Source organism: Tiliqua scincoides, chromosome 3 (genome assembly GCF_035046505.1).
Source record: "Tiliqua scincoides isolate rTilSci1 chromosome 3, rTilSci1.hap2, whole genome shotgun sequence".
NCBI classification, from domain to species: Eukaryota; Metazoa; Chordata; class Lepidosauria; order Squamata; family Scincidae; genus Tiliqua; species Tiliqua scincoides.
The window spans coordinates 181,091,671-181,110,383 of record NC_089823.1 but is presented as its reverse complement, the minus strand read 5'-3'; the positions used below and the strand labels follow the sequence as shown (position 1 = coordinate 181,110,383).

Genomic DNA, 18,713 nt, shown 5'->3' with positions numbered 1-18,713 from the left:
AGCTGCTTCACTGGTCTATGGAGCCCTGCCACCAGTGCAAAGGTTAGAAGGCTGCATGCTGACAGCCGTGTCTTGCAGACTGTCTGCTGAAAAGTTTCTGCTGGTGGTGGAGGCGGAGCAGGGGTGCATCGGGGGCCAGACAGGGTCAAATAACGGTGGTTCTGGTATGTGCCACATCCTGGGCCCCCATTCCAGGCCTAACATGCCCCCCACAGCACTTCATATCTACACCAGCAAAAGAGCTGGCTTACATCCCATAGGGCAGTGGTTCCCAAACTGTGAGGTCATCGCCAGTTACTTCTGGTGGTACTGCGAATAGGTGGACCAAGTGGTATGGCAGAAGACAAACATTGAGAAACACTGATCTAAACCATTTCTGACCGCGTTCAAATAAACCTCAGAAGAAGAAGATGGGTGGGATTTTCTGCAGTAGGATGGGCCCTGCTTTGCTCTGCCTATACTCCTTAATAAACACACATATTAGCTTGCAAATGAGAGCTGATTACTTCTTCTTCTATCCTTCCATGCTTCAGGCAGGCTCTTTTATTTATTTATTTTTTCATGCTCCTCCAGCAATTTAATCAACTTTAATGTTCCAGCAAGCAATTATAATGAATACCTTGAAATAAACCCATGCAGTGACTAACTCTATTTGTGTTAATTTCTTGGGGTGCAGGATACAGAAGCATCTGCTTACAAGAAAAGGCCAGTGTCAGATCCCAGTCCTAAAGAAGCCTCTGAACATGTTTATGAGTCACCAAGAAAACTTCTACTTCGTCTAGTGAGTGTAGAAAGTGGGGCTGGATAACTTGCTTGCATCTCTGAAGCATTCACTGCATAGCTTTAGCACCTTATCCAATGGGAATAGTTGCATCAGCAGGTGCTCTCTTTCCCAGAAAATATAATTTTGCATTGCTATTGACATTTTTTTAAAAAAATGCAACCAGTTCAGTTCTTATTCTGTCTCTAATCCTTGCTTTTCTTGAGGGCTCAAGGCATTGCACATTTTGACAAACTAGGATTGCATCCACCTGCAGTACCCTATCCTGGGCCTCCGCACAAGTGTCGTAATATCTACAGCAGGGACCTGTGGTCAGGGGAGGCAGAGCTTCACCTGTCATAGGCAGGGGGAAGGCAAAACATAGCCCAGTGACAGGAGGATGCTGCTGATGGAGCACAGCAGAGCTGAGGAGCAGCTCACAGGGGGCTGCCCCAGCCAGCTTTTGCTTTCTCTTCAGGCACTTTTCACTCACTGCTGGCTGCCAAGTTCAACAGCAGCTTCCTCCTCTCCCTCATGCACAGACTTCCTGGTTGCTGACACATGCTTCTGCTGCCTCTCGCTTGCCAGCTTCCTACCTGCAACACTTTCTTCTACTTTTCTCCCCTTCCATCCCCGCCCCTTCTTTTTGCATCACTTGTTCTTTTTCTCCACTCACTTAGTTCTTTACACCATTCTTTCCTTTCTTCCTTCTCTCTGGACAGTTGGGCTTTTGGCCAGTGCTTGCCAGTTCTTACACAAGGGATATGCCAAGCCCGTTCCTTTTTTCATACCAGAGGAGGCAGCTGTTGATCCGCCACACTTTTGAAAATACAGCAATACAGAGAGCCGGCTTGGGGCCAGTGCTTGCCCCTTGCACTAGCTGCACGTGCTCCTTTTTTCACACTAGGGGAGACAGCTATCAGATCTACAGCACTGGGGGGACAGGACGAATCACATTTGTTCCAGTTCTTTTAGATTTAAACCACATTTAGGTATTGTTCTTTCCATTTCTTGGTCCAAGGTTATCCAGAAATAGCTGGTGCAGTACCTATGTCTCAACTGGCTCATGTCTCACATTAAGGGCTCCACTTCTACTTCTGTCTTGCTTATGGTTTTCTTAGTGAGAAGGAGCAGGCCTTCATGCACTGCTCATTTCAATCCTTTTCAGAGCATACTGAACAAAGTATAATGATTCTATAAACTAGTCAACATTTTATTTTAGCGATGCCTACCAAATAATCGTTGCCTGGTTCCTGCTGAAGAACAGTCAGAAGAAAAGTCTAAAAAGGAGGAGTTATATGCCTCTCCACGAAGTATTCTAGCCCAGGTAACCTACACAGCATGGTTTCTCCTAGATCACGATAGTTTAATTTTTATATCACTTTTCAGTGTGCAGATTTCTTGATCTTGGTTTAAAATGCCTTGTGCTGAGTCAGACCATTTGTACTAGCCCAGTTTATTTGCTCTGGATAGAAGCAACTAAGCAGGTCTTTTCCAGACCTGCTACCTGAGATTCTTTGCCTGCTGGGGATTGAACCTTGAACCTCCTGCACGCAAATCATGTACTGTACCATTGAGACATGGTAACTTGCCCTGTTTCACTGAGGCAGAGCTGTATCCATATCTATTTGATCTACATACAGTAAAAACAACTTTTTAAAACATACAACTTGTAAAGTATATGCTATGTGAAGTTTTTGTTGTTGTTGAAAAGCAGTATATAAGTATTTTTAATAACATAGGCCTACAAAATTGAGGGTCAGAAAATTTTTTCCCAAACTTTATGGTGGTTTGATATGAATTTGGAGTGCTGATTCCAAAAATAGCATCCGTTTTGCCCTATCTAGTTTTGGAGATATAGTATAGCCCCATTAGTGAATGATACAAGCAGCTTCCTCATGAGGAAGCCATGGTGTAGGCTTCCTCATGAGGAAGCTGCTTGAACCATTCACTAATGAGGCTATGCCATGTCTCCAAAACTAGACATGATAGGGCAAAACAGATGCCATTTTTGCAATCAGCACCCCAAATATACCCAGGAATTGGTGTAACATTTAAGGAAGCAAAACGCGTGTTGGCCTGTGTAATTGACTGATTAAAAAATATCAAGTTTAGGTGAAGAGTTAAGGTGCTTACAAATCCACTCATTTACCAGAAAGCATAGAAATTGTAACTTAAGGCGCCTGCCTCATGCACCATGCAGGTAGTAAACATGATCTATAAATGCATCATGCAAGTAGTAAACATGGGCCAATGATTAAGTGGTTTGGAAGTTGGACTTTGACCTGAAAAATCCAGGTTCAAATCTCTGCTCAGCCATGAAGCTTCCTGGGTGACCTTGAGGAGCCAGTCACTATCTCTCAGCCTCACCTACTTTACAGAGTTGAGAACAAAAGAAGAGAAGGTACCATGTACAGCAGGGGTGCTCAATAGGTGGATCGCGATCTACCGGTAGATCGTGAAGCAAAATGAGTAGATCGCGGAGTGCCGACCCCCCCCTTCAGGTGCTTCTGGGAGGAAACGCCAGGAGTAAGGCCCATTGTACTCAATGGGGCTTACTCCCAGGTAAGTGTGGCTAGGATTGCAGCCTCACAGCCTAATCCTAGGCATGTCTACTCAGGAGTAAGTCCTGTTATACTCAGTGGGGCTCACGGTACACCAACATACATTGTACACATAAATGTTATATGTTATGATGGCGCGAACATTGTAAAAAAAACTCTGGTAGATTTCCGGGCCTTGCTGGGTTTTAAAGTAGCTCTCGAGTCAAAAAAGTGTGAGCACCCCTGATGTACAGCATCCTGAGCTCCTTGGAGGAAAGGCAGTATAAATATGTGAAAAAATAAATAGATACTGTGTTTATAATTTTGGCTTCATAAACCCACACATTCCCTTGACCTGTCTGTCCCAACTGACAGTTGCCCCTGTCTTTGCAGGCTTGGGGACAATGAAGCTCATTTAGTTTAATATCAAACTTTCACGAGGCAAAAATGTTTAAATTCTGAAATCTTCTGACAAGTTGAGGGTCCCTGTCTTAGCAGAAGGTCTCCTGTGTTCCCTGTGAGCGAAAGGAGTGTAACCACATGTGTCCACAGTGCACCACAGCATATGTTGCTCCTCCCCCAGCCAATTAGCTCCTTGCAAAGACAAAGTTCTTAGAATTGACCAGAGAGGGAACTACTTCCCTGCAGTCCCTTCCTGGCCAATAAAAAATCCAGACCCAGCCACCAAGCCAGCCAGTGTGTGCAGAGCAAACGTGGAAAAGGTCAGTCTTATACATAAGCATAAACACAGAGTTTCTCCTTTCTCTTGCTGACTGGTGTGTCATTTCATAATAAAATGGACATGTGCCCCAATGCCCATCAGCCTCCAGCCTTGTGTTCCTCTCTAGGTGTTCCACTGACTGCATTATGTCCTGAGCTTTAACGTTTTTCTAGCCTATAGAGGAAAATATGTTTTGACAGGCAAAAAAAAAGTGGTTGCAAATATGGGATGCCCGCCTTCCAATGCACAGTTTAAAAATTGCTCTAAATGAACCATTTTTCATGACAGTTTTCATAAATATGATCAGATTAAACCACTCACAAGATAGATTCTCCTTGCCAAATTTCTTATGGGTATGACAAATTGGCTTGATTTGTGCTGAATAGAATCTTAAAATTTTATAATGACAAAATGCTGAAAGGCCACTTACCTCAACTCTTCCAGACAAACTGGAATGTAATGTGCTATATATAACTGTACATTACATTAAATGAATTCAATAAGATTAGCTTGAAAGTGCTAGCTTCAATGGATCCAGGAATTTAAGTCAGTCATGTATTTGTGTGTTGACATAGAAGTTGTGTGCAGTTTTACTATCATAGCTGTATCATATTCTTGCTGATTTATCATTCCACAGGCACGCACTGGCTTAGATCATAAAGACATTGACAGTGACAGTGATGGAGAAACATACATGCCCATGAAAGACTTGTAAGTACATGAGCATCACATAATCACATATGCTTATCTTATTCACCCACTTTGTCATCTCCTGTCTGTTCATAAGAACATAAGAACATAAGAACAACCCCACTGGATCAGGCCATAGGCCCATCTAGTCCAGCTTCCTGTATCTCACAGCGGCCCACCAAATGCCCCAGGGAGCACACCAGATAACAAGAGAACTCATCCTGGTGCCCTCCCTTGCATTTGGCATTCTGACATAACCCATTTCTAAAATCAGGAGGTTACGCATACACATCATGGCTTGTACCCCATAATGAATTTTTCCTCCAGAAACTTGTCCAATCCCCTTTTAAAGGCGTCTAGGCTAGACGCCATCACCACATCCTGTGGCAAGGAGTTCCACAGACCAACCACATGCTGAGTAAAGAAATATTTTCTTTTGTCTGTCCTAACCCGCCCAACACTCAATTTTAGTGGATGTCCCCTGGTTCTGGTATTATGTGAGAGTGTAAAGAGCATCTCCCTATCCACTCTGTCCATCCCCTGCATAATTTTGTATGTCTCAATCATGTCCCCATCAGGCGTCTCTTTTGTAGGCTGAAGAGGCCCAAACACTGCAGCCTTTCCTCATAAGGAAGGTGCCCCAGCCCCGTAATAATCTTAGTCGCTCTCTTTTGCACCTTTTCCATTTCCTGTCTGTCTGTCTGTCTGTCTGTCTGTATCAGTGGTTCCCAACATTTAGAAGCCCGTGGACCACTGAGGCAAACATTGGAATTGTTGTAGACCACATGCAACCCCCTCCATCACCACCACATACAAAAATGCAATTCAATTTCGTAGCCCATATGGGAGCGCTTGGCAAGACACTGGAAATGCCAGCTGCAGGGAATCCATTCTCTGGCCTCTCTGGTGGTCCATGGGGAAGCATCTCATGGAGTGAGCACTCCTCCACAAACTACTGAAAGAGTGGACAATGGATCCACCCACAGCTGGCACTTCAGCAAGTGCTGAACCACCAGAGGGCAGAGAATGGACTACCTACAGCCACAGCCAACACTTCAGTGGTCCCTGGAAGAACACTCACTTGGTGAGACACTGGAGGTTATCAAGACCACAGGTTGGGAACCACTGGTCTAGTAGGCAGACAGACAGACCTTCCTTGCCTTCCCTGCCATCCCCTGCCCCCATCTTCAGAGAGGGGCCTTCAGAGAGCCGGGAAGGCCATGTGCTGCCTCCCTGTCCTCCAAAGGCCTTCTGAGGTCTCTGGAAGGCCTTTAAACCCCTGTGGTCCTGACCCTGGGTGGCACAGAGCCCAGGATCGCCAGTGACTACGCTACTTAATATTTAAGTGACATTAGCTTTGGCAAGTCATGTGCATGCCAAGAGCAAACATAGAATTTAACTAGGAGTAATTTTCAGTATGCCACTGCTCCAAGCACATTATTTGCCATTGCTGCCGCTGCTGCTTCCAACTCTTCCCAGAGAGAATACTTTATGTTGTCATGACAACTCAAACTAGTGGGGCTGCTTAGGGAGATACCATGAACCTTTTCTCTTGCTTCGGTAATTCAGCTGTGAGTTCTGTTACCACTCAAGTTCAATAGAGATGTAAATAATGGTTCAAATTCTGTTCCAGTTTTGGAGCAGAGGCTAGAGGTAACATCACAATCAATGCTATGCAAGCCTTAAGAAATAAGTTCTATTGCAGTGTTCTTCAGCTTTGGGGTCAGGACCCCTATGGGGTTGTGAAGCCTCAGTGGTGGAGTCATGGCAAATTATGGGAATGAAAAAGGTTGAAGACCACTAGACTAGAATACCACCAGGTCAAGGGGGAGGCATCTGGTGTACCACTTCAGGTACCAGGAGATGGTGTCCCTGTCCTGCTGAGGTTCTTAGCAACTGTGCTAAAATAGCTTTCACTTGTGCCGGGCTTCATGGTATCCTTCTTTGCTCTCTCTAATAAGAATATTCGGTTACAGTAAACAGTGCTGGGAGGATGTAACAGGAAGGGGAGTGGGTGGCAATGGGGCGGATTGAGTCCTGGGAGGGGGGTGAGAGCGACAGTTTCTCATACTTTTTTTTATAAATTGGGGTCGTGGCACAAAAAACGTTGAAAACCACTGCCCTATTGCATTCAGTTCGACTTACTTCCAGGAAAGTGTGTATGGGATTGGAACCTAAGAGTCTGGTTTTCAGTTTAGGTTTGAATTAGCTTCTTGGCTATGACACAGAAACTGTATCTTCTTCCTGGGAGCACCTCTAAGATCTTGGCAAGAAGCTATGTGGACCAAATCACCTATATTAGTACTGCTCTGGTTCCTTTCAGTAGGGGATTGGGCATGGAACAGTGTGAACTGAGCCACCCTATGATCCTGGACTGGAAACATTCTAAATGCTTTAGTATCTAAATTACAGAATGAGGAGGTTGAGGATGGGATCTGCCACCAATCCTGCTCTCCATTGCATTGATTGGGCCATTTTCTATCGCTTGCCCAGAGCTAAGATTTTCATTAATGATGCATTTCTTTTTAATGGAAATATAATTATTTGTTAGTGTGCATGCAGAAAAAATTCCATCTACACATACAAGTGATGGATTGCTGACCTTTCCTGGAGACCTAGAAAAGAACGTGAATCTAAAGGTGGGAGAGGACATCTCATTGAAACCAACACCACAACCAAGGACCTTCAAACCAGAAAAAACATCAAAGCTATCATATCTATCTGTGGTTCACTTGTCCAAAATTTTCGAGTAAGGATGCTTCAGATGCGATTATCCATATTTTCTTCAGTAATAACAGGTTGATTTTCATTGTGTGTTTACATATATCGTTAGTTTTTTCAGTATTTATAATAAAATTCCCGTGAGCTAAAGAGAAACATTTTTTAACTTATGCAATGTGCTTATGTGTAAGTGTTAGATCTTCAGCTAATAAGAAGTCTGGGAAGGACAGTGTTGTTCCATTAGGTGAACCAGGAAATAATTTTTAACTGATATCTCCCCACCATGTGACCTGATTGAATTCGCTAATGCATATGTTGGATTTTGTTACATTAGCTAATGCTGTTTGCAGAGGTACAAAGAAAATGAATTGCTTCCATTCTTTTTTCTACAATAGTTTGTGATAGGAAAGGAGTCCAGTTCTCTACAAACACTGCTCTACAAACATGTTCTGTGAACTTCAAAATACCATTGATGGCTCAATCCTATCCAATGCTGGTGCAGTGGAGCCACTAGGACAACACTCTATCCAGCACTGGATTTTAGCAGGGGGCAGTTCTCCTTGGGGTTTGTTTCCTTACCCCAGCCATTTTCAACCACTGTGCTGTGTGTGGTCTGCATGTGTGCTGTGTGCTGTGAATCAGGTTTGCCACAGGAGCTTGGGGGAGGGTCATTTAGTAGTAGTGCAATTAGGGCATGTGAGCTCCCCACCAACAGCATGGTGTGCCTTGTCAATTGTCAAAAAAACTGATGGTGTGCCTTGACAAATTTAGTACCTTGTCAGTGTGCCATGAGACAAAAAAGGATGAAAATCACTGCCTTACCCTATGTATGTTCCCTTACTCTGTTCAATGAGGCTACCCAGATTTGTGCCAGCTATTTAGCTGGAGCAAAACCAACTACCCCCCTGTAAGGCTTTCAGGCCCAGAGCAGGAGTAGGATGTGGTGGAGACCTGTTCCGCTATCCCTGCCCCCTCCTGGGTCTGTTTTTCCCCCTCCCTGCCCCCAAACGCCTCCTTCCCACCTCATTATTACCACCCCCCATTTCCCTTCCTCCCAGTGCAACACTAACCTGCCCCAATAGCCATTGGGTGGAATGCAGCACCCACAGGATGACACAGGCCTTCCTGCTAGCGCTGCTTACTCTCTGGGTGTAAAAGAACCGCTTAACAGCACTTTTCCAATACCCAGTGGCACCCAACCAGAGAATTGGGCTGTGACGTAATTTGAGCTTAGCCTAAATGAACTTTGACCAGAATTTGTATGATCAACTGCTTTGGGTACTCAGGCACCAGTGTTGCAGTGATGATGCAGCAGGGTCCTTCACACTGATAATGAAACTTATGCTGTCGACCATACTACTGGATGCCCCCTACCTTTATTGTATCCCTCTGGTTCATTTGCATTCTCTCTCCCCCCCCCCCAGTACATTCCCCCTCAATAGGTGCCTGGCCCAGGAACCTCAGGCCTAAACTGTATGATATTTTGAAAAGCAGGATATAGATGTTTCTGTAATTACAAAAATAAACATGGCAGCCACAGATTGTAGTAAACTGTTGTACAGATAGAAGAATACACTATCTGCTAAATAGACTATGGGCGCAATCCAGAAACGTCCATGGGCTGGCGCAAGTACCTTTGACTTGGGAGGAAGCTGGGCCAGCACTCACAGGAGCACCGGCCTGTGGAGATTTATATAAGCCTCCGTGCCTGCTTCCTTGCTGAGGCTGGCGTTGGTCCGACAAGACCTATGCAAGCCTCTGGGGCAGGCGGGGAACAGGCGGTTGGGAGGCATTCCTGGGCGAGAAGGGCGGACAGTGGGCGGCCCTGGGGGTGGGCGAGCGGGAGACGGGGCTGGGATCCAGCGCTTATGCTAGTTCCCAACCCCTGTTCCCGGGGAGAACAGAGTGGCTTCAAGCTGCTCCACTCTCCTCAAACTTGTGCCACCTCTTGAGGTGGCACAAGTCCGAGGAGACCCATAGGCGCAAGGGCGCCTTACCCAGGAGTAAGGGGAAAAGTTTCCCCTTGCCTCTGGCTGAGCCGCTTTTGGCCCCTATCCTGTGCTGGATACAAGCCTCTTGGCACAGGGTAGGATTGTGCCCTATGGGTCTATAGCTACAACAGACTAGAGCAAGGCACTTATTTTCTATTTTTCTAACTTTAGGAAAGCAAGCTGTCATATCCCAATGACTCCTTGTGCAAATTGATGAAGTTCGTCTGTGTGTGATGGTGGTGGGTGGGTTGCTGATTCCTCTTCCCTCTACAGCTCCTTCCATTCCCATGAAAATCTGCTTCTTCACCTCCCAGAAGCAGATTTTCAGGGGCTGCAGAGGAAAAGTGGGGCAGGGGGAAGGAAACATCCCTTTTGTGCGAACATACAGGACATATCCCGATGCCAGCAACAGCATCCTTCATTGTGCTACTTTGAATTATGGGCCTAATTTCATACCATGTTCTTCTCTCTTGCAGTAAAGTTACAGACGATTGCCAGCTGGAAGAATTAGATATTATCCTTCCCCAGGAAAATCTCACCGAAAGCCTGACACTTACAAAAGCTTCAGGGCACATATGGTAAAGCTTCTGATTTTTGAGTTGGTCTGTATACACCCAACTGAAAAAGTCATACACTGAAGTATTTTTTATTGTTATTGATTAATTGTCTTGCTTCTAATGAAGCAGGCAACTAAATAATCAATGCATTTTACAGTACCTCGATAAAGGTAGTATTTAGAAGCTCTCTAATAAAAGCGTCTCATCACAATGTAAATGCAAACAAAAACACACACCAAAATTATTGTTTGAAAATCATTAACATGCTTTCAAATGAAGAAATGTCCAGGCAAGATTCAAATGTCCAGATTTTTATCTTGGATGTCATTGCCATGACTGCCCCTTAACAAAAAGCAGTTCCAAACAATCTATGGTCAGTTAATCAAACTCAATTGTTTTGATTAGAGCCTTAATCAAAACTACTATGCATGTTAAGTGCATATAAGGCAGAACATGTTTTTGTCTATTCACCTTTGGTTTCAACTCAAAGTACAGTGCAGGTCATTATCTATAAAGCCTATACCGTCTGGATCTAGGCCAGGAGAAAATCCTTTTCCCTTATGAACTCATAAATGTCTCTCCTGTTATGATCTATAAGAGACAGGTTGCTCAGTGTAAAATCACCAGGAGCTAGGCTGTAGCACTAATAGTAAGGATTCTGAGCATGCAAAGTGCTACACCAGCCATTTTCAACCACTGTGGTGTGGCACATTGCTATGCCACGAATGGTCTGCAGATATGCCATGGGAATTTGGGGCAGGATCATTTATTAGTAGGGCCACTGGGGGATGTGAGCCCCTGCTGTCAGCGTGGTGTGCCTTGTCAATTGTCAGAAAGGTGATGGTGTGCCTTGACAATTTTAGTGCCTTGTCAGCGTGCCATGAGATGAAAAAGGTTGAAAATCACTGTGCTACACACATTTTATTTTGATGTAATTTTGTCAACAGCCTTGTTAGATAAGTAAAGTTGCAATCCTATACACGCTTTCCTGACTGTAAGCCCAGTTGAACCCAATGAGACAAGCTTCTAAGGAAACATGCAGAGGATTGTGCTGTCCAGTGGCATAGCTAATGATCGTGTAGCCTGGTGCCAAGCTCAAAATGTTGCCCCGGAAGTGATGTCAAAACCGGAAGTGATGTCACACCTGGGCTTTCTTAAAGTGAAAATTGGGAGGAACCCACCTCCTCCCTCCAGCAGCTTGCCACCTAATTGCTCTGCTGCCTTCTCCCAGTCAGTGGCATAGCTAAGGCATCTATCTGCTACCTGGGGTCAAAGAAGATTTGTAGACCCCACCCAGACAAAATTAATTTTGTAAATTAATTAAGTAAACAGCCCCACTGGATCAGGCAACTGGATCTTAATTAAGAACAGCCCCACTGGATCAGGCAATAGGCCCATCTAGTTCAGCTTCCTGTATCTCACAGCGGCCCACCAAATACCCTAGGGAGCACACCAGATGCATCCTGGTGCCCTCCCTTGCAAATTAATAAAACGTGTACCCTGATAGGTTCAAGACACTGTGCTGGGGTGAAGAGGGATGGTTATTCTCCCGTTGCTAAATATAAGAGGGGCACCAACTGAAAAGATGCCTTTTACCCAGTTAGCAGGGGTAACTGTATTATGGTACATGGAAATGAGAGCTGACTCATATTAACACCTTATTGGTTTCATGCTGTAGCATAACAACATGTCATTGCCACATGTCAACAACATGATAATATGTCACTGACTCTCAGAACAATCAGTCTCATAGGTCCGTTTTGAGTTAAGTAAATCCACTTTTTGTTTCATAAGGCAATTGTGCTTTCATTTCCTGCTTAATTGGCCATAACTCTTGATAGAATACAGATATTCCAAAGCAGTTTGTTTCATTGCATTCTGCATTAAATTACATTTCCAATGTTATATAACATGATGGTATTATTCATACATACCAAGATTTTCACAATTTTGGTCACTAGTGTCAAGCTCAGCTTGTTGCCCCCCTAAAGCTTGTTGCCTGGTTTAACTGCTACCCCCTGCACCCCCTAGCTACGCCACTGGTGCTGTCAGTAGTATTAGCCTCCTATTGCAGCTGGGGGGCTGAGCAGAAGTACTTTGACAGCCACCTGGGAACTTCATGCGAAGGCAAGGATGCCTCCTGGCCACCATGCAACACCAGCTTTTGCATAAGTGGTACCACAACTGAGGATGACTTCTGTGGTCCCAGTGAAGACCACCTGTGTCCTACCTTGTATCCTTCTGAAAGGCATGCTGAGAGCTCTTTGTTCCAACAGACATTTAGGAATCCACCTAACATTCTCTATGTTTTTGGATTCTGTAACATATGTTGTATTTTTCATAAGTTGTTATTGATTACTAGCATCTTTGGGGTCATGTTTAGAAAAGAAAGAGGAACATAACATGAATCAAGCAATGGCTCAGCATGACTGGCAGGTGTACAACATTGCAAAGTAACTTGCTATCCTAATGCAACAGCCAGGAGAACCGGACATGCAACTCCTTGAAAAGATGCTTATGAAACGTCCATGGCACAGCTTTCTCCCAGAGAACAGAAAACAGCCTGTTCCAAAAACCAGTGCTTGGGCTCAAGCTGCACAAGAGCTGGAAGTCACCATCTCAATATTTGTTTAGCAAAGGGAAGGATTTTTAGACACCCCCCCCCCCCCAATCTCTCAGGGATTATTCAAAGGGATGATATTGCCATGTTTGTGGTGGAGGTCTTAAAATACAACTGGGATAAAAAATCTCTGGAGCTTTGTGAGCCACAAGATGTCACACTTTACCACAGTTTGTTCCATGAAAACAAACAAGAGTTTGATGATATATAGGGCAACCATTTGGTAATTCATCCTGTTGCTTACTCCCTTTATTCATCACAAAGCAGCAGAACTCAACACAATGGCGTTAGACTGGCAGGCTTAACATCAAAATCAACACTTGCATAGTACTATAGAACTGAAAAAGGGCCGTCCTCTGTCAAATCTTCTGCAATGAGAGATTGTGCTACATACCATTCCTTATAGTCCAATCCTATGTTTCCCCCTGCTATTATATAGCATGCAGCTGTGCCAAAACAGGCTGTGCTACATGCTATTGGTGGGGGATATTTGGGAAAGGAAAGGGAAAATATTTTCTCTTACCCCTCCGTAAGCCTTTTGATTGCCAATGAGTCTCCTTGGATCCTTGCCAGCACAGTAGCTGGCGCAAGTCCAAGAAAATAAAGGGGGCGTGTCAGCTCCCTCCAGATAAGATAGCATCCAGCACAAGTTGCTCTCACCAGGTGTAAACCTTTTCCGCCTCTGAGATGCCATTGGCCCTCCACCATTTCAGTTATAACATGCCACAAGCAAGGTGCATCCTTTTAGAGAGGTGCCATTAACAAAAGCGAGCACTGACTTCCTGCTGCCTATCAATTTGACAGAACATGTAAAATGTGTAATTTTTAATACTGGAGATTAAGGGACTAGAGAACTCCCACATTTTGCAATATTGCAATATTAACAATGGATATGGCAGTCAGTGGTTTCCCTAGAATATCAATATCAGTGTCTGAGGAAAAGAGGGGAGGGCCAAAAGGACAAGCTGCATGGAGATTAACAGTATCTAAAGCTTATGTCCTGCTGTGCCTTCACTTGTGCACTCTGGACTCCTCTGTAGCAAGACTGACTCCAGTCTCAGCTTCTCTTTGATGTACTTCACTACCTTGCTGTGCACTGTGTGCAAGATGTCTCTTTTTATGGCCCTGTCAGTGACAGGAGGAATTGCTTCTCACATTACAGGCCTATGAATGTCTACTCAGAAGTAAGTCCCACTGTGTTCAATGAGAATTACTACCACAAAAGTGTATATAGGATTGTAGTCTCAATGAGTCTGAGGGATGAGTTTACATGCTGAGTAAAGAAATATTTTCTTTTGTCTGTCCTAACTCTCCCAACATTCAATTTGAGTGGAAGTCCCCTGGTTCTGGTGTTATGCGAGAGTGTAAAGAGCATCTCTCTATCCACTCTGTCCATCGCCTGCATAATTTTGTATGTCTAAATCATGTCCCCCCTCAGGCGTCTCTTTTCTAGGCTGAAGGGGCCCAAACGCCGTAGACTTTCCTCATAAGGAAGGTGCTCCAGCCCAGTAATTATCTTATTCACTCTCTTTTGCACCTTTTCCATTTCCACTATGTCTTTTTTGAGATGTGGCAACCAGAACTGGATGCAATACTCCATGTGTGGCTTTACCATCAATTTGTACAACGGCATGATAATATTAGCTGTTTTGTTCTCAATACCTTTTCTAATGATCCCAAGCATAGAATTGGTCTTCACTGCCACCATACATTGGGTTGACACTTTCATCGAGCTTTCCACCACCACCCCAAGATCTCTCTCCTGATCTGTCTCAGACAGCTCAGAACCCATTAGCCTATATGTGGTTTTGACTCTTTGCCCCAATATGCATGACTTTACACTTACTTACATTGAAACACATTTGCCATTTTGCTGCCCATTCTGCCAGTCTGGAGAGATCCTTCTGGAGCTCCTCACAATCACTTCTGATCTTCACCACTCAGAAAAGTTTGGTGTCGTCTGCAAACTTAGCCACCTCACTGCCCAACCCTGTCTCCAGGTCATTTATGAAGAGGTTGAAGAGCACTGGTCCCAGGACAGATCCTTGGGGCACACCATTTTTCACCTTTCTCCATTGTGAAAATTGCCCATTGACACCCACTCTCTGTTTCCTGGTCTTCAACCAGTTCTCAATCCATGAGAGGACCTGTCCTCTAATTCCCTGACTGTGAAGTTTTTTCAGTAGCCTTTGGTGAGGGACCATGTCAAATGGCTTCTGAAAGTCCAGATATATAACGTCCACGGGTTCTCCCACATCCACATGCCTTTTTCAAAGAATTCTAAAAGGTTCATGAGGCAAGACTTACTCTTACAGAAGCCATGCTGATTCTCCCTCAGCAAGGCTTGTTCGTCTGTGTGTTTCGAGATTCTATCTTTGACGAGGCATTCCACCATTTTACAAGGAATAGACGTTAGGCTGACTGGCCTCTTGTTTCCCAGGTCTCCCTTCCTTCCCTTTTTAAAAATTGGTGTAAGATTTGCTATCCTCAAATCCTCTGGCACCATGGCTGTTTTGAGGGACAAGTTGCATACTTTAGTCAAGAGATCAGCAACTTCATTCTTCAATTCTTTAATAACACTTGGGTAGATGCCATCAGGGCCCGGTGACTTATTGATCTTTAATTTATCAACTAGGTCTGAAACATCTTCTCTTTTAACCTCTATCTGACTTAATTCCGTGGTCAGGAGGGGTCGTTTGGGCAGCAGTATCTGCCCGAGGTCTTCTGCCGTGAAGACAGATGCAAAGAACTCATTTAATTTCTCTGCCATCTCTAATTGAAGCAAACTGTATTTGCTTCAAAGCGTGCAATTGGAGTGACTAACATACGGAATTATCTCCAGTTCCATGATTCTTCTCCCATGCAACCAAAAATATCCTACCAATCTCACTAGCAGGGCTAAATTTATATACAAGCTAAATAAGGCTAAAATCCTATAAACACCTGAAAACAGGGCCCATTGAATTCAATAGAACTTATTTCTTATTCAATGGAACTTATTTCTGCATTAGACTACAGTTTAGGACCTCATATTATGAAGAGCCACTAATACAAAAGTTTCTACATCATCCATTGAAAAATACTTCATAATGCAAATAGAGTTCATGCAAGATATTTATGCTTAATGAGTTTTTGTTGTATCTCCACTTATGAAAATATCCAAATTTTAAGGCTTAATATTTCTATTTTCATTGTCTTTTCTGTTTTGGTAAAATTCTAAGGTAGGTCTCTTACGCTTGACATAGTTCAGGGCCACAGCCTGGCTTAATCCAGCCCTGTTTACTGGCAACTAGGCTAGGACTAATTGAAGATAGCAAGAGATTGTCAGATTATTACCTGACATCAGTCCAGGAACACTGAAAACTCTTCAAAACTTTGGGTAAAATATTCTAAAGTGAAATAAAAAACAATAAGGATTTTTATAAATAAAAATCTTGGGGTCACAGTCAATTCGAACTGTGGAGTTTGAACAGGAAACTGTTTTTGAATTGTAATCTGTGAATATTTTGAACTGTGAACTGTTCTCAGTATGGATGATTAGTTATTGGTTCCACTGTATTTATGCTGACAAACTACCTGTATTAAAATAAGAAGGCAGCCAAGCACAGATACTCATTATTCTGTCCTTGGGTTCATAGCTGGGTCAAAATTAGGCATTCTTTGTAATTTTAATCCTTTTTTTGGCTGTCAAGACATGATTTCAGTTTCCATAGTGAACTGCAGTGGTGTTCCAAAGAGCATAATAATTATAATAATACAATTTGATTTGATCTTCCCATTTAGAAACTATCTTTTTAAATTGATGACGCTTCTGGATTATAGACTGATTAGCTCTCAGATTCATCTTAACCTTCCAGCATTAGTGATTACTAGGCTGTCAGATGCCCCATAACTATCAGATGATGTGATTACAGCAGTAAAGTCGAACTTAGATCAATTCATGTTTTTTGTTGTCACTTCTCCAATCAACCACAGTGTCTCCCAGTGGAAAGACCTTCATCACTTAGGATGTATATTTCATCAGGGAGATCATATTGTAGCTGTGAATGAACTGCAAGTCACAAGCACAGATGAAATTTCTTTGTTCCTAAGCAGATCCACAAGAAAGGAGGTAAGGTCCAATAATTTAATTCAAGTGCCAAGCAGGTAATTTCAGGTTGTATCCAGGTATGTAGTTTTAAAGATATCACTGCCCATTTCATGTTATACCACTTATAATCTCTCACATGACCATATACATGAAGGTATATAACAGGCAGCTAGTACTTTCCAATGAGGGTAACAAGTGATAATATTAATAGATATAGGGTGCAATCCTAACCAACTTTCCAGCACTGGCATAGCTGTGCCAGTGTGACATGTGCTGTATCCTGCAGTTGGGGAGCAGTCATGGAGGTCTCCTCAGGGTAAGGCAATGTTTGTTCCCTTATCTCAGAGTTGCATTGCCCTTAGGTCAGTGCTGGAAAGTTAGTTAGGATTGCACCCATACTGTAACTTATCCTACCTTAATCAAAGTTTTAATTTGACTGAGGTGTACTGGAGTTTAATCATATTATCTTTTTTTAATTCTTTAGGAACACGTAAAAAACAAATAAAAGGAAAATGCCTTTGAGTAAGCACAATAATTGTGTGTTTCTATAGCCCAGTGGTTCTCAAACTGGTGGGTGGCAACCCACCAGTTCATGTAACACTACCCCATACCTTTAAGGGGTGGGGGAAGGGGAGGGAGGCAGCGACGCAATCCCAGGATCACTCCGCTAAGGGGGGTGAGGCGGAGTGCTTGTGACTTACTTCGCATGATGTAGGGCTGCAGCAGGCTGCAGGAGGTGCAGGGAGCCCTGTGCAGCCCTCTGCAGCACTCCCCGAGGCTTGGAACCTGCAGTAGAAGTGGGCGCAAAGCACTTCCTGCAAAACACAAGAACTTGCTGAGGGAGTAAAGCTCCCTCAAAGTTTGAGAGACCCTGCTATAGCCTATTCACTAACCAACTTTCCTTACGTAGCCTAACATGCCTTAATACAGGCAGACAAAAAACTGGCAGTCATAGAATACTAATGAACATTCTGACTTCTAAGAACAATCAAAGATTGCAAAGACAATGCAACATTTCTGAGAAAAAGTCAATGGTTGATTTGGGTTGACAGAAACATTTCTGCCAAAGCCAAAAGACAGCATATGCTGGTTCTGTTAGTGCCCGTGGTAGCAAGATCTTCATGGAACAGGCTGGCAGAGAATTTGTTACAACCACTTAGCGTAAGTCTAACTGCCCTTGGATTTACCACAGTCTCCAGCAGAATTTTTGTGCCATCAAGGGCACAATCCTAACCAGGTCTACTCAGAAGTAAGTCCTATTTTGTTGAATGGGGCTTACTCTCAGGAAAGTGTGGTTAGGATTGCAGCCCTAAATTCATAACACTGATTGGCAACAGAATTCACATTGTCTGTCAGGTTGCAGTATCAGAATTAGAAATTTTAAACCTTAGGTACAAACTGGAGGGGAAAAAAGTTGTAAGAATTTGTGTTTGCTGTACAAAGGTGCTAAATATCTCAAAACGATGCAAGTCTTAAGCTATGAAAGATAATGCCCATAATTATTCCTTCTCTTTTTCTAAAGGTGAAATTAACAGTATGTCGACTCCCAGATTCAAACATTTTGCACGCTCAAGGATGTAGTTGTTCCTAAAACAGAACAATGGAGGTAATTGCTAAGGCTTCCTGCTTCTGTGTACACTCATAAGCAACTCAGGGCCCAATCCTATCCAATTTTTTGGTGCCGGTCCAGTAGTGCCAATGGGGCAAGCACTGCTTCCTGTGGTGGCACTCATAGAGGCCTCCTCAAGGTAAGGGAATGTTTGTTCCATTATCTCAGGACTGCATTGTGGTTGCACTGGTGCTGGAAAGTTGGATAGCATTGCATCCTCAGTTAAGCCAGCATGTAAGTAGATTCCAGCTTATTTCGGGTCAACAAGCTACACCAGCTAGAAGCAGTCAAAATGGTCTTGATCTGTACTGGTATAATAATAATAATAATAATAATAATAATAATAATAATAATAATAATACAGGCATTTATATACCACCTTTCTAGGTCCTCAGATTTCTCCTCAGACTT

The 18,713-nt window shown here is 43.5% G+C and overlaps 1 protein-coding gene across 1 annotated transcript in view; it reads left to right on the top strand.

Annotated features, from left to right (window-relative positions):
• PLEKHS1 (pleckstrin homology domain containing S1) overlaps positions 1–18,284 on the top strand; it is a 29,347-nt gene extending 11,063 nt beyond the window's left edge. The window contains exons 6-12 of the mRNA XM_066621458.1: positions 677–781; positions 1,983–2,087; positions 4,662–4,735; positions 7,266–7,463; positions 9,903–10,004; positions 16,579–16,714; positions 18,216–18,284. Coding sequence (XP_066477555.1) covers positions 677–781; positions 1,983–2,087; positions 4,662–4,735; positions 7,266–7,463; positions 9,903–10,004; positions 16,579–16,714; positions 18,216–18,284 — 789 coding nt within the window. The remainder of the gene's footprint in view (positions 1–676; positions 782–1,982; positions 2,088–4,661; positions 4,736–7,265; positions 7,464–9,902; positions 10,005–16,578; positions 16,715–18,215) is intronic.
• Positions 18,285–18,713: the final 429 nt, after the last annotated feature.